This window comes from Alligator sinensis, unplaced genomic scaffold (assembly GCF_000455745.1).
Source record: "Alligator sinensis unplaced genomic scaffold, ASM45574v1 scaffold853_1, whole genome shotgun sequence".
NCBI classification, from domain to species: domain Eukaryota; kingdom Metazoa; phylum Chordata; order Crocodylia; family Alligatoridae; genus Alligator; species Alligator sinensis.
The window spans coordinates 680973-693829 of record NW_005842005.1 but is presented as its reverse complement, the minus strand read 5'-3'; the positions used below and the strand labels follow the sequence as shown (position 1 = coordinate 693829).

The window sequence follows — 12857 nt, the reverse complement described above, 5'->3', positions numbered from 1 at the left end:
TTTTATCTGCTACATAGAACTATAACATTTTGTAAAAATGTGTTATGCTGATTTCCTAATGCGGAAAAGACAAACAATGTTAATGTAAATTGTGTCCTTGATAAGAAAATTAGAATGTAGAAATTGACAATTAGTGTGTCAAAAATACCATAATGTTAATCACATTTTAATCTATGTATATAAACACTGTGAGTTTGGTACCCACATGTGCCAGATCTAAATTTGGTCAAAAGTATTCAAACAGTATTATTTCAAAGAATTGCAACTGTCAATATAAAGTTATTACATTTCAAATGATAGGTACTCAGTTCTTTATATTTTAACCAGTTTTTGTTTTGTTTGTGAGTTACATCTTAATCTTGTTCTTTAAGCTAAAGTGAACAATAGACATTTTAGAAAAATGCTTCTATTCTTTTGTGAACATGACTCAGTCAAAAAGTGAAGAGTATTTTTTTCTCCTGGAATGGCTTCTGTAATTTTTCTGAGCAGACAGTTAACAAATGATATCATAAGATGGATTAACACTTTAGCTAGCAAGAGTGATGAACTGAAGATCCAAATTTAAGAACTAATAATATATTTTCCATTATCTTGAGGTTCCTGTTAGCGTTTTATCTTAGGCTGTTCACTCTGTGGTATACAAAGTGTAAGTATTTAGTTTTTTCCCCTCATTTTGCCATAATTTCCTTAGTTCTGAGATCCAAAGAAAAGTACATGGATAGATTTCATTCCTCTTTATAGGTTCTTCAGTCTACTTTCACTGTAGCCCTCCTTTTGAACACCTAGGCTAAGTACAGGTAGTCAAAAAGCCCAAAGCTGAAACAATTCAGTCTTTGCAGGTTAGTCTAAGATGCATAGATTGAAATGATGAGCAAGTGAACAGACATTCATTTTTAATTCCAGAAATGCAGCCACAGTTCTACAGTGACCCAGGCCAGAAGCCAGGGGGCACTAGAGCAGAGGCAGGCAATTATTTCAGCTGGAAGACTGCTTCCCGAGTTTTGGCAAGCCATCAAGGGCCACAAGGGTAGCCCTGCCCCTTGACAGGTGCCCTGCCACCTGGTCATCATCTTGGGACCAGAAGTCCTGCCCCCTAACCCCTGACCTTTGCCACCAGAAGTCCCTCCCCACCCCCTCAAGTACTCTTTTCAGCAAGGGGGTTTGCCATCTCAGAACCAGAAAAATACCAAATTATATTCTAAAAATCAAACATACTACAAAATTCATTAATTTCATTTTTTTTCTAAATGTCCTTATTTACATGTGTGTCTGTTGGGTGGAGGAGCATGTGGGTGTGTGTTGGGGTGTGGGTAGGCATTGGTTTTGTGGAGGGCTGTGAATGTGTGGGGTGAGGGTGGCTGAGGAGAGCTTTGGCATGCATGGAGGGGAAAGGTTTGCCCACAGCCTGCCCACAGCTCCCCCTGCAGCAGGGAGAGCCCCCACCAGTGTTCCTCCAAGCCTGGGCTCCATGCTCCTGCCGTTCCTGGCTCTGGGGCATGTGGGCCCCATGCTCCCACTTACTACCACTTCCCCCTCCTGTCTGCCACTGCTGCCCTTCTCATGCTGCTTCCCTGTTCCACCTTCAACCTGCCCCCCCCCCACTGCTCTGGCCATGTCCTAGATGCGTGGCCGAGACTGCAGAATGCAGCAAGAACGGGACCGGGCCAGCTGTTAGTGCATGGAGCCAACTGAGAATAATAGGGGCTGGACCAGTTCCCGCTGAGTCCTGCAGCCCGGGACTGCAGCCGGGAACCACATGGTGCCAGAGCGGCAGCAGCTGTGGGCAAGAAAGCAGGGAAATGGTTGCGGCAGGAGGTGGGGGAGTGACGGCGAATGGGCGCGGGGAGTGCAACAAAAGCTAGGCAGGAGCACGGGGCCTGTGCTGGTGTACTGGCACAGGCCCCACACTCCCACCCAGCAGTTGCTGTGCTCCACATGCAGTCTCACTGCCCCTTCCCCTTGCCTTCTGCAGCCATTTCCTCCTTCCCCCCTCCCTCTCCACCCACCAACTGCTCCAGCAGCAGATGGTTCCCGGGTGCAGTACCAGGACTGCAGGAGCTGGCCTGGCCTGGCCCTGAGGGACAGGTGATTGCCTGCGGTCCTTCCCTACCTCCTCCCCTTCTTCTTATCTGAATTTCCCTCTGGCTCAGGGAGGCAGGAACAGCCCTAGGGTCCCAGGCAGAGGCTTCCGGGTGGGTGGGGTGGGGTGGGGACTGGCTGGCCTTGCTGCTGCAGCTGCTTAGTCCTGCCACCGGCTCCCCCTGGTCCTACTGCCGCTGCCTCCTGTCATCTTTGACAGGCAGCCATGTGCAGATAAATATTCATTTTCTAAATTTTTTAGGGGCCCCGTGGGCTGGATAGAATGGCCTGGTGGGCCAGATCTGGTCTGTGGGCTGTATTTTTTCTACCCATGCACTAGAGCATGCCTCCCTGCTCTGCTGGAGCAAATGGCATGGGCCAAGGCTAGCCTGCCCACCCTGCAAGGGGAGGGTTTGTGAGGGAGGTGCAAAGCATCCTGGGATGCTTTGGGACTGTGATTTAACTTGAATCTGGAGGGGATCTGGAGCAGAAGTTCAATAAACTGATTTAACCTCAATCAGTTAAGTCTGATACGACATTCATCCAGGTTTATCTTAAACTGGTTTTGGCCACTTTGAAAGCAGTTTCTGTGCATTGAACTTCTCTTATGTTGCAGATTTGAACTAGTTTCCAACCATTTGTATTAGTTTGTGTGTAATTTCCATCCCTAACTTTACTCTCATTTCCTCATGTTTCTGGACTGTTTTAGAGTCACAAGCAGGAAAAGACTGAGCATACCAGATCTAAGATTCCTGTTGAGAACACAGGACAGTACATCACTAGCTGAAAAGTGGACCCATCTGAACTTAATTTTTTTGGAAAATTTTTCTTCCTAGTGGAGGGACAAGCCAACCTTGATATCTCTCAGACATTATTATAACATGAATAATCTTTTAAAAAGAGTACCAGAGTTCTCTTCTGGTAGTTTGTATCCACTGGTTCTGTGCTGTCAGAGCTCTTATTTAAATGGTTATCTGAATCCTTTCAACTCCACACAATGCTCCTTCCAAGGTCCCAGCAAAGCATTCTGATTTACTGGACTTCAGTGTTTAGATTTTACAAGTTTTATAATACATTATAAAGTGTTTTAGTTATAGCTGCTTTTTCCCCTCATATTGCAATAGGAATGATAGCACAGCTTGCAGAAAAATATAACCTCCCTTTGAAGACAAGTTTCAGTTCTTCTCGTGGATTTTTTATCCAGATGAATGCAGACTCTGCAGTTTTATCCAATGGTCAGCTTCCTTCAGAATTCACAAAGGTACATATTCTTCTAAAGATGCGTTGTCATGAAATTAATGACCAGTGAAGTTAAATGAAAGTAATTTAGGTTAGACTTTATTTGATTTTGTTCTTTTATATGGTGTATTATTTCTGTACGTATCATAATATTCAATTGTCAGATAATATGCAATGCTCTAAGGGTGTATTATCATTCTGATAATTTCATTTTATTTTCTTGTTTTTCCATACTGATTTAGGGAAACTGCAGTAAAGTAATTATGTTTTATGCTTTTTGGAAACCATTGTTAATTGTGATTATTTGGCATTTCTCTACAGATTATGAAAATAAAAAATACATATAGCTTTATTTCAGCAGATGTGATTAAAATGAATGAAAGGTGCCAGGAGTCTTTGAGAGAAATTTATCACATGACCTACTTGTAAGATTATTTCAAACATTGTAATATTTATGGTAACTTGATTTCTGTCACATTAACAAGTAATTACAAAGTTTTCTAACCAGTTTTACTTGTTAAATTATGGTAATTTATAAGAGCAATCTAACATTGTACGGAGAGAGTGCAAGTACACATCATGAGAGAGAAAATTAAAAGGCCAAATTATATTATATCAACTCATGATTGAAATGTATTAAGTTTTATACATAAAAAGAAGTTATTCATTAGGGATGTGCAAAGTGGGCCATATTCGATTCAGATTCGGATTTGGCCCGATTTGGGAGACAGCGATTCGATTTGCTGATTTGGATCACTGTCCCAATTCGATTTGGCCGAATCTGAATCTGAATCAATTCTGATTCAGCGAACCAGCAATTTGGACATAGACACAGCTTTATATGTTTTTTCTACATATCTTGAGGTACCAGGCGTGGCTTGTGAATGCTGAGATGGTGGGGCGGATGGAGCATCCCACAGGAGCGCAGGCAAGCCCCCTGTGTGCTTCTGGTCCACTTCCAGGTCCACCACCGAGCGTGCAGGGGACCCTATGCCCCTCTGGTTCAGCAATCAGCCGTGGGGGGCAGCCAAGTGCCCCCCACCGACCCAAGAAGAACCAGTCGCCAAGTGAGGAGACATGGGGGGGAGTCCCTTGCATGCTCTGCGGCGGACCCAGAAGTGGACCAGAAGTGCTTCTGGTCCACTTCCTCATCTGCTGTTGAGCATGCTGGGTCCCCCCCACAGTCCCGTGGGACACTCCATCCGCCCCACCATCTCGGCGTTCATGGGCCACCTAGTACCTTGAGGTATGTAGAAAAAACATGTAAAGCTGTGTCTATGGCAGAATTGTCGAATCTCTCCAAATTGAATCAGAGGCTTCTAATTTGATTTGGAGAGATTAATGGGTCTCCTGATTTGATTCAGATTTGGAGATTTGGCTGCTGAATCAGGCCAAATCTCTTCCGAATCGAATCAGTAACCGAAGCTTCATACAGCCCTATTATTCATCACAAATATTAAACAGTTTGTAGGGGTATTATTAACATAAAAAGATGCAGCAAATTTATCAATTTCGTAAAGCTAGCACAGTAAATAAATGGCCCATTTTGGCCGTTCCTTTCCTTGGAATTTATCCTGATCCATGAACTCAGGGAATGGAAAAGTCATACTCTGGATATTGATACTATTGATTCCCAAGCTGTATTTTAGAGAACCAGTTCTGCAGAAACAGCTCTCTTGCAAGCCAGTGGGAGTTACAGCCACAATTTGATAACAGAATTAGCCTAGAGGTTGATAATTTCCTTCCCTTCTCCATTTAATATGTTATTCAGAAATTCACAGACTTGCCCATATTTCTGGTTTTCATTTGGAAAGTGCCTGTCATGCTATTAAGTACCATGTTAACAGTTTAAGCTAATAATTGTATTATTTCTGTAAAATATGTAAGGCAATTAAATTTAATATACCAGAACTGAATAATAACCATCTGCTTACAGAATAGTGTGTAAACTACTGAGTGAGGTCTATGAACATATTCATTGTCTGTACAAACTTTCTGACACTGTATCCATGCTGGACATGCTGCTGTCATTTGCCCACACCTGCACTATTTCTGACTATGGTAAGTTTCCTTCTTAGTTACTCTGCAAAGCTCTGGTGAACATGGCCTAGTTGGCCAGTCACCAGGCTGCTTGTGTTTGGGTTCTGACTTCCGGGACTTTTACTTTTAGGTTCCTTGGGTAAAAGTAGACTCCAGTCAGTATCTCCTACTCCAGCCTCTCTGACACACTTTGCTTGCAATGGACTATCTAACTACTGTCCCTTCACCAAAATGGAACTTGCCCATCAAATCCCCCAGCTAATGATAAACATGAGTTTTAAAACCTAGGGGATGAACACTACTACTTCATGTCCCCTCTTTTTCTTTGCCACCAATTTTAGTCACCGACAGTGACCAAAGACTCCTAATTTGGTGATGGGCAAGGGAATGGGGGGCTAAGTAGCAACAGCATTCACCCTATGGGTTCTGAAGCTGCACCAGTACAGTGGCTCTGGCAGCTGCACTAACAAACCTGGCAGGCAGCAACTTTAACATTTATGGGCCACCAGTTAGCCCAAAACTCCAGCTTTGAGGGCACTCGGGGTTTACAGGTCACCTTTTCAGAGATATGTGATGGCAAAACAGATGCATAGTTACTGTTTTGAAATCCTTTACATAGTTGTAAGGGTTTCAAAAGCTAGTCATGGTTTAACTGGCACAAGAAGTAATGACAAGTCTGAACAGAATAAAAATGATTGCCACGGCTTCCTCAAAGACCTCTAATCCAGGATTCTTCCTCCCATTTCAAATCCTGCATATGGCTTCTTTTCCGGAACATGGAATAACCTGTTCCATCTGCTTTTCCTAGTAGCATAGCCAAAGGTGGGCAACTAGGTCAGCAGTCCCAGGTCCTGAGTTGTAGATTGGGGAGAAATGCAAAAACAGCAGCCACTGCACTGCTGGCCCAGCCTTTGCTGCTGGTAGCCCAGCCCACTGATGCTGCCCCATGTGTTGCTGCTATCCAGGGCAAAGAAGTGCCCAGGATTTCCCATTCAAGCTCCCCACCTCAGACACTCTGGGCTTGCTATGTTTACCATCACAGCCAAATCAGAAGAGCTTCCTCAGAGAAAGCAGTATGAGAGTTTGATGCATCATCTCCTGTCATTAGCTAAACTGATGAAAGCACCCTTCTTGCGATAGCCGCTTCCTACCAGAGGTTTAGCAGGATTAGATGTATGGGCTGGGGGATGGCTCTTTTGTCTTTCACCTCACCTATATAGTTACACCATCGAAACTGTAGTATAAACCTGATCTGTGTTGCTTTCTCTCTCCCTAGTTGCCTTATGTAATACTGTTTCTTCCAATCTCCTTTATCAGATAGCTCTCTAATCCCCCCTTTAAAATTATTAAAATTCTCTAATAAGCTTAGTTAACTGTTCTCTGGAGTTCACACCTGAAAAACTCGTTATCTCTTGCTGTTGGCCACCTCTTTGTCCAAGGGTGGTCCATTTAAATGGACAGTCATCAAAGGTATGACTTTCATTTGTTGATCCTGTGCTAACACTCCTTAGAATTTCAATCCAAGATAATGATAAAAAGATACAGAGGGCAAAAATTCTATTTTGAATTTGGAACTTAGTAATTCATCAGAGAGGCACACAGAAAATCTCAACAGCAAACAGAAATGTTGCAGGTAGATAGACTCCTCAGATCTTCATTGACAGCAAATATTAATAAAAATGTAGGGAAGGCTATTCCCTTGTTCCCTGTGTTTATATTGTATATTCCTTTATAATAGTATCAGATTTAGTTCATGACACTTGTATTTTATCTTTTCATACTTGAGTCATCTATAAAGCTAAAATGGAGTTTCATTTTAGTGTATGAGTTACTTTTATAGTCTCATTTCTCATATTTTTCTTTCCTTTATTACTCATGTCTTATGTCACTTGTTGCTGAATGCAATCATTGAATATTAATTTGAGTTTGGACAGCACTTTACTTTTTTGTAATAAATCATAAAGACTTGTATATAAGACATAATCTCCACTGGAAAACAGTCCATTAGTTTTCCCAAGTGCACTATCTTACTGATTTGATAGCTATAAGCCAGGTCTTTTACATGGAAATATCCTCCTTCTGCCATCCTTACTCACATTGAATAGTACCTTCCTTGTGAATAGCCCCACTGACTACTGAACTACACATGTGGTAAGATAATTTTTAACAAAAGTAAAAGTAACAGAATCAAGTCCATGGAGTTCTGCTTTCTTCTGTAAGAGTGACACTTATTTGAACATTTTTTTCATAATAGGTGGAAGCCCACATACACACCACACACACACATGCACACCACATTTATTCAAATCTTAAGATGAGGGTTTTTCCCTCAGTCAGAATGGGAGAAGAAAACCACTCATCTTAGATTTTCATACAAAGTCGAGAGGGTGAGCGGTGGGGGGCGGCAAGCAGCTGTTGTGGCTCTGAGTCTAGCTATGAGCCCAGGTCAGAGCCAGAATCAGACTTCCTGCTCCCTTGTCTCCTTGCCCTCTACAACTTCTGACCCCCTCTGTCCCTTTCCTCCCTCTTATTGTCAGGCACAGCTCAGCTTCAGCTTGGGCTGGATTCCCTCCTGGCACCAAGCACAATAAAACTCTGTCCTCTGCCTATCCAGTCAATGCCAACACCACTGCATGGCCTGGCAGGGTTTGAGCTTCCATGTGCTATGCTCCAGGAGGGAATAGAACCCAAGTTGCTTCTGTGAATAAGTGGGGAGGGGAGGGGAGGTGCTGTGGGGAGCTGGGGGTAGGGAGGTGTTAGTGGCAGGGGTCAGGAAGGCTGCACAGGGAAGAAGTTGGGGAATGACAGAGGACAAAGCACTGCTGTAGCAGTGGAAGGGGGAAGAATTCAAGACAGCCGTCTGATAATTAGATTCTATACCTGGAAAATTATAACAAATTTATAAAGTTTCCATGTGTAGAATCCAATTATTAGGGGGCCATCTTAAAGTCAGGTTCAACTTAGATGCAAGCAAATACTGTATGTTCAATGCTTAATATATATTTTATCATTTTTACTTTGGTTTAGTTCGCCCAGAATTCACTGATACCTTAGCAATCAAGCAGGGATGGCATCCTATTCTTGAAAAGATATCTCTGGAAAAACCCATTCCTAACAATACATATCTCACAGAGGGCAGCAATTTTGTCATTATCACAGGACCAAATATGAGTGGAAAATCAACTTACCTAAAACAGATTGCACTATGTCAAATTATGGCACAGATTGGTGAGCAGTAGTTACCTGATAAGTACTCTTTCATGCTATTTGTATTATTTTTATTAATATTCTTTTACTTATGAGCAGTAAAATGCATTTCTAAAAAGAAGATGGGATTTTATATCCATATTAAATAAGGGTGTTTTTATCAATAATATTGCTACTGATCGTAATATAAAATATCTTGTATTCTTTATTTTGTAGGTTCTTATGTTCCAGCAGACTATTCTTCTTTTAGAATTGCTGAACAAATTTTTACTAGAATTGGTATGGATGATGATATAGAAACAAATGCATCAACATTCATGAAGGAAATGAAAGAGGTATAGGTACTAAGCTTAGGTGTTTTGTGTATCAGGGCCTAATTCACATTTAGCCAGCTACAGGTTACATTGGCTAATAATTATATATTTCATTTCCACTGAAGGAGGTTGTTTATATATAATAAAAATGCAGTAAAAGCCCCCTCACATTTCATATCTATCTTCCCTGTGTTATGAAGTGTACAGTCAGATCATTTAGGACTTTATGGGTCAAACCCAGCTTCACTGAATTTCTCCCAGGAGAAACATGCCTCTTCCAGGAGAAGATCTTTGAGGTCTTAACCTGGAAAAATCTTCCTTATGAGAGACTTTCTATTGCAAGAGTGAATGCTTATACACTGCCCCTCTATTCTTGCTAGCCCCAGCCAAGTTCCCAGCCCTCAGGTTTTGAATGCCATGTCCACCTGTCCCCCCCCTCCCACCCCTTAGAATTTCAGTCCAATATAGGGATAAAAAGACAAAGGCCAAAAAGTTCTATTTTTAATGTGGAAAAGCTTGGTAGCAAAGCTTGGGGACCAGGAATTGGGCTTGGGGAGGCTAACCCTAAGCTGGCTCCCAGCACCAGATGGGGGCAGCAAGAATATCCTATGGAAGCATTAAGAGCTGAGTGGATGAGCAACCATTCCTTGCTCCCTGATTGCTCCTCAGAGTAGTCTCTGTTCTGAGAAGGAGCTGCTCACTTTGTTCCCAGGAATGGGAGGACTGGAGCACCTGCTGCTGCCCACATTTTCCTCTGAACAGGATCACCCTGGTCTCAGAAAGGCACAAGGACCAGGGGAGAGGAGGCAGCTGCAGGCTAAATGCTTGTACTGCTCCCTCCCCCAGAATGATTTTCTAGTGGTGGAAATGTTTCATTGGGGGAGGGAAACAAGGAATCGGATATGCTCTGTTCACCAGGGCACCTCTTGGGGTAACAAGGAACAATGGTCACAAACTGACAGGGCGCAGATTTAGGCTGGACATCAGGAAGAACTTCTTCACAGTAAGAGTGGCCAGAATTTTGAATGGGCTTCCAAGGGAGGTGGTTCTCTACCTTACCTTGGGGGTCTTTAAGAGAAGGCTGACTCTTTCCTGCCTAGGGCAGTGGGTTGGACTCGATGGTATGTTGAGGTCCCTTCCGACCCTAGCATCTATGAATCTATGCTAAGAGTTATATTTCAGGTGAAATAAAACAATGTATGCATATTAAGAGTTAGGGATTTAGCAATTTACTAACAGAGCTGATACAAAATATTATTTTTTTCTAGATAGCCTATATCATACAAAATGCTAATGACAGATCACTTATTATAATTGATGAACTTGGCAGAGGTACCAGTACTGAAGAAGGTATTGGCATTTGTTATGCAGTCTGTGAATATCTATTGAGTTTAAAGGTATATTTTACATTTTTAAATAATTTGCATCTAAAATGTGTAATTCTTTTGTGTTACTGTCTTAACAATATACTAAATATGAATATTTTGTCTCTTATCCTTGACTTTGTTATGTGGACATTTATGATCTAGGTAATCCTGATAAATTTATCAGGATCAATGGATAGATAAGAGATGGATTAATAGATAAGAAAGTGCTGTACTTCCTATCACTTCTGGTCCTTGTCCTATCCTTATCTCCTCGTTCCAACCCCTGGATTATACCTGAAGCATATTTCTATTAAGATTTGGTTCCATCTATGTCCTTCATCTTGGAAAGCTTCAGAAAAGCTTGAGCCTTGGCTTTTATCATTTTAATCTGACTATATCTTGTTCTCATTAATGAAGCCAACCACAGTATCCCTAACACAGTTGTTTAATAATTAGGGCTATAACAAATCTGCAGAATCAAGTTAATGAAATATATCTTTCAGTTTAGTATTGCAGTTGGGAAACAAACTAACTGATCCCTTCGGTTTTGCTTGGCAATTAAAATTTTATATACTTACATCTCCAAAGGGAACCTTCCCAGCTGTCTGATTCCAAAATCATGATTATTCTGCACTTGACTGATTTAAAATGCTTCATTTTAGTGGCTTGTTGAGAGAAACTGAACGGGTTTTTTGATGAGGGAAGAAGAGAGGAATTTCACTGATATACTAGTTCTGAGATCAGAGTGCACTGTCAGATTTTTTCAAGCAAAGACACAAGATCCATTTCTAGGGATTATTTTTGAGTATTTATACAGTTAGGTTTGAAATTATCAAATATTTCCCATGACTCTAATTGAAGGACAGTATATAACCTTGGAATGCTGGCAAACATTTTGATTGAATTTTATAAGAATCAGTGGATTTTCCACTAGTGGCTAAATTTATATGTAGAAGGCATACATAATTTGCACCTTATAAAATAATCAAAGTAGATATATATATGTATATTAGGGCTGGGCAAAACAGCACCACTGCATTGTGACTTCCGTCTCACCATTTAGAAGGGACAGTGTTTTGTTTTGTTTCATTTAGTTTCAAAGCACCGTTCCGTTTCGCCGAAACTGTTTCGTCGTTTCAATGTTTCGCCCATAGGCTATAATGAAGAATCATGAAAATGCCTGTAACTTTGTCATTTCTTGCCTAATGTATATAAAAATTGGAGGGATGGTAGCCCCATCTGCAGGCATGAAGCCTGCCAAGTGTCAAAGAGGTAGGTGCAAAGGTTTCTGGAAAACTGCACCTCAAACAGTTGCCAGATTCCTCTTGGGGGTGTGGGCTCCTGGATCTGCATGTGGGATGATAGCCGGGAGCGGCAGCCTCCCATTATCCCACACACAGATCTGGGGGGCCCACACCCCCAGGAGGAGTCAGGCATAGCCCTGCAGTCCTCCTAAGGGTGCAGGCCCCTGGATCTATGCACAGGATGACAGGAGACTGCAGCTGCTGCCTGGAACCGGCACTGGGTGCACCCTGTGGCCAGGGCTGGGAAGATTGCTGCTGCCACTGGCCACATGCAGCAGCGGCAGCCTTCTGTCATCCTACACACAGATCTGGGGGCCCACTCCCCCGGAGGACTGTGGGGCTGTGCCGGATTCCTCCCAGGGGTGCGGGCCCCCAGATCTGTGTGTGGGATAACAGGAGCCTGCCACTGGTGCCTGGGACCAGTGGCAGCAGGACACTTCCTGGTGCTGGGCATGAGCTGTGCCCAGTGCTGGTCCCAGGTGGCAGCAGCAGGCTCCTGTCATCCTGTGTGCAGATGCACGGGCCCACACCCCCAGGAGGAGTCTAGCACAGCCCCACAGCACTCCCAGGGGTGCAGACCCCCAGATCTGTGCGCGGGATGACAGGAGGCTGCTGCTGCTGCTGGGGGGCCAGTAGCAGCAGCAATCTTCTGGGCACTGGCTGTGCCCAGCACCGGTCCCAGGTGGCAGCAGCAACCTCCTGTCATCCCACACACAGATCTGGGGGCCCACCCACCTGGGAGGGCTGTGTCAGACTCCTCCTGGGGGTGTGGGCTCCTGGATCTGCATGCGGGATGACAGCAGGCTGCTGCTGCTGATTGGGACCAGTGCTGAAGCCAAGCAAGCATGGCTTTGAAACTTGAAATGTTTCAAAACTTTCAGAACATTTCAAGTGCCCTCATTTCATTTTAAAGCTGTTTCAAAGCCTTTTGTTTCATTTTGATGTTGCTGTTTCGAGCTTGAAACACATTGAAAACAGCTTCAAAGCAAAACACCCAGTGAAATTTTGCGCAGCCCTAATGTATATAACATAAGGTTTCATGAGCTGAAGCTCACCTCAGATAATGTGCAGGCCCCATGCTCCCACTTGTCATAACCCAATGATTTTTAGTGCCTTGGCACACTGGAATTTTCCTGCCACATGGAGCTTTCTTTGCACGGTGGATTTCTCAGCTGCAGAGAGAAATCCCCGGTGCAAAAGAGTTCCCGCCACACGTATGCAAATTAGCGTCCCACTATTGGTCAATTTTAAATTATTCCTACGTGGCGGCTAGCAATTGGCTCGCTAGCCCGGCAAAAAGGCTGAGG

General features: G+C 43.2%; 1 protein-coding gene across 1 annotated transcript in view; it reads left to right on the top strand.

Moving 5' to 3' along the window:
• MSH4 (mutS homolog 4) overlaps positions 1-12857 on the top strand; it is a gene marked incomplete at its 5' end in the record, with an annotated part of 65812 nt that overhangs the window by 35987 nt on the left and 16968 nt on the right. Inside the window, 6 exons of the mRNA XM_025201813.1 lie at positions 3204-3340; positions 3640-3743; positions 5255-5379; positions 8386-8586; positions 8782-8900; positions 10148-10276. Coding sequence (XP_025057598.1) covers positions 3204-3340; positions 3640-3743; positions 5255-5379; positions 8386-8586; positions 8782-8900; positions 10148-10276 — 815 coding nt within the window. The remainder of the gene's footprint in view (positions 1-3203; positions 3341-3639; positions 3744-5254; positions 5380-8385; positions 8587-8781; positions 8901-10147; positions 10277-12857) is intronic.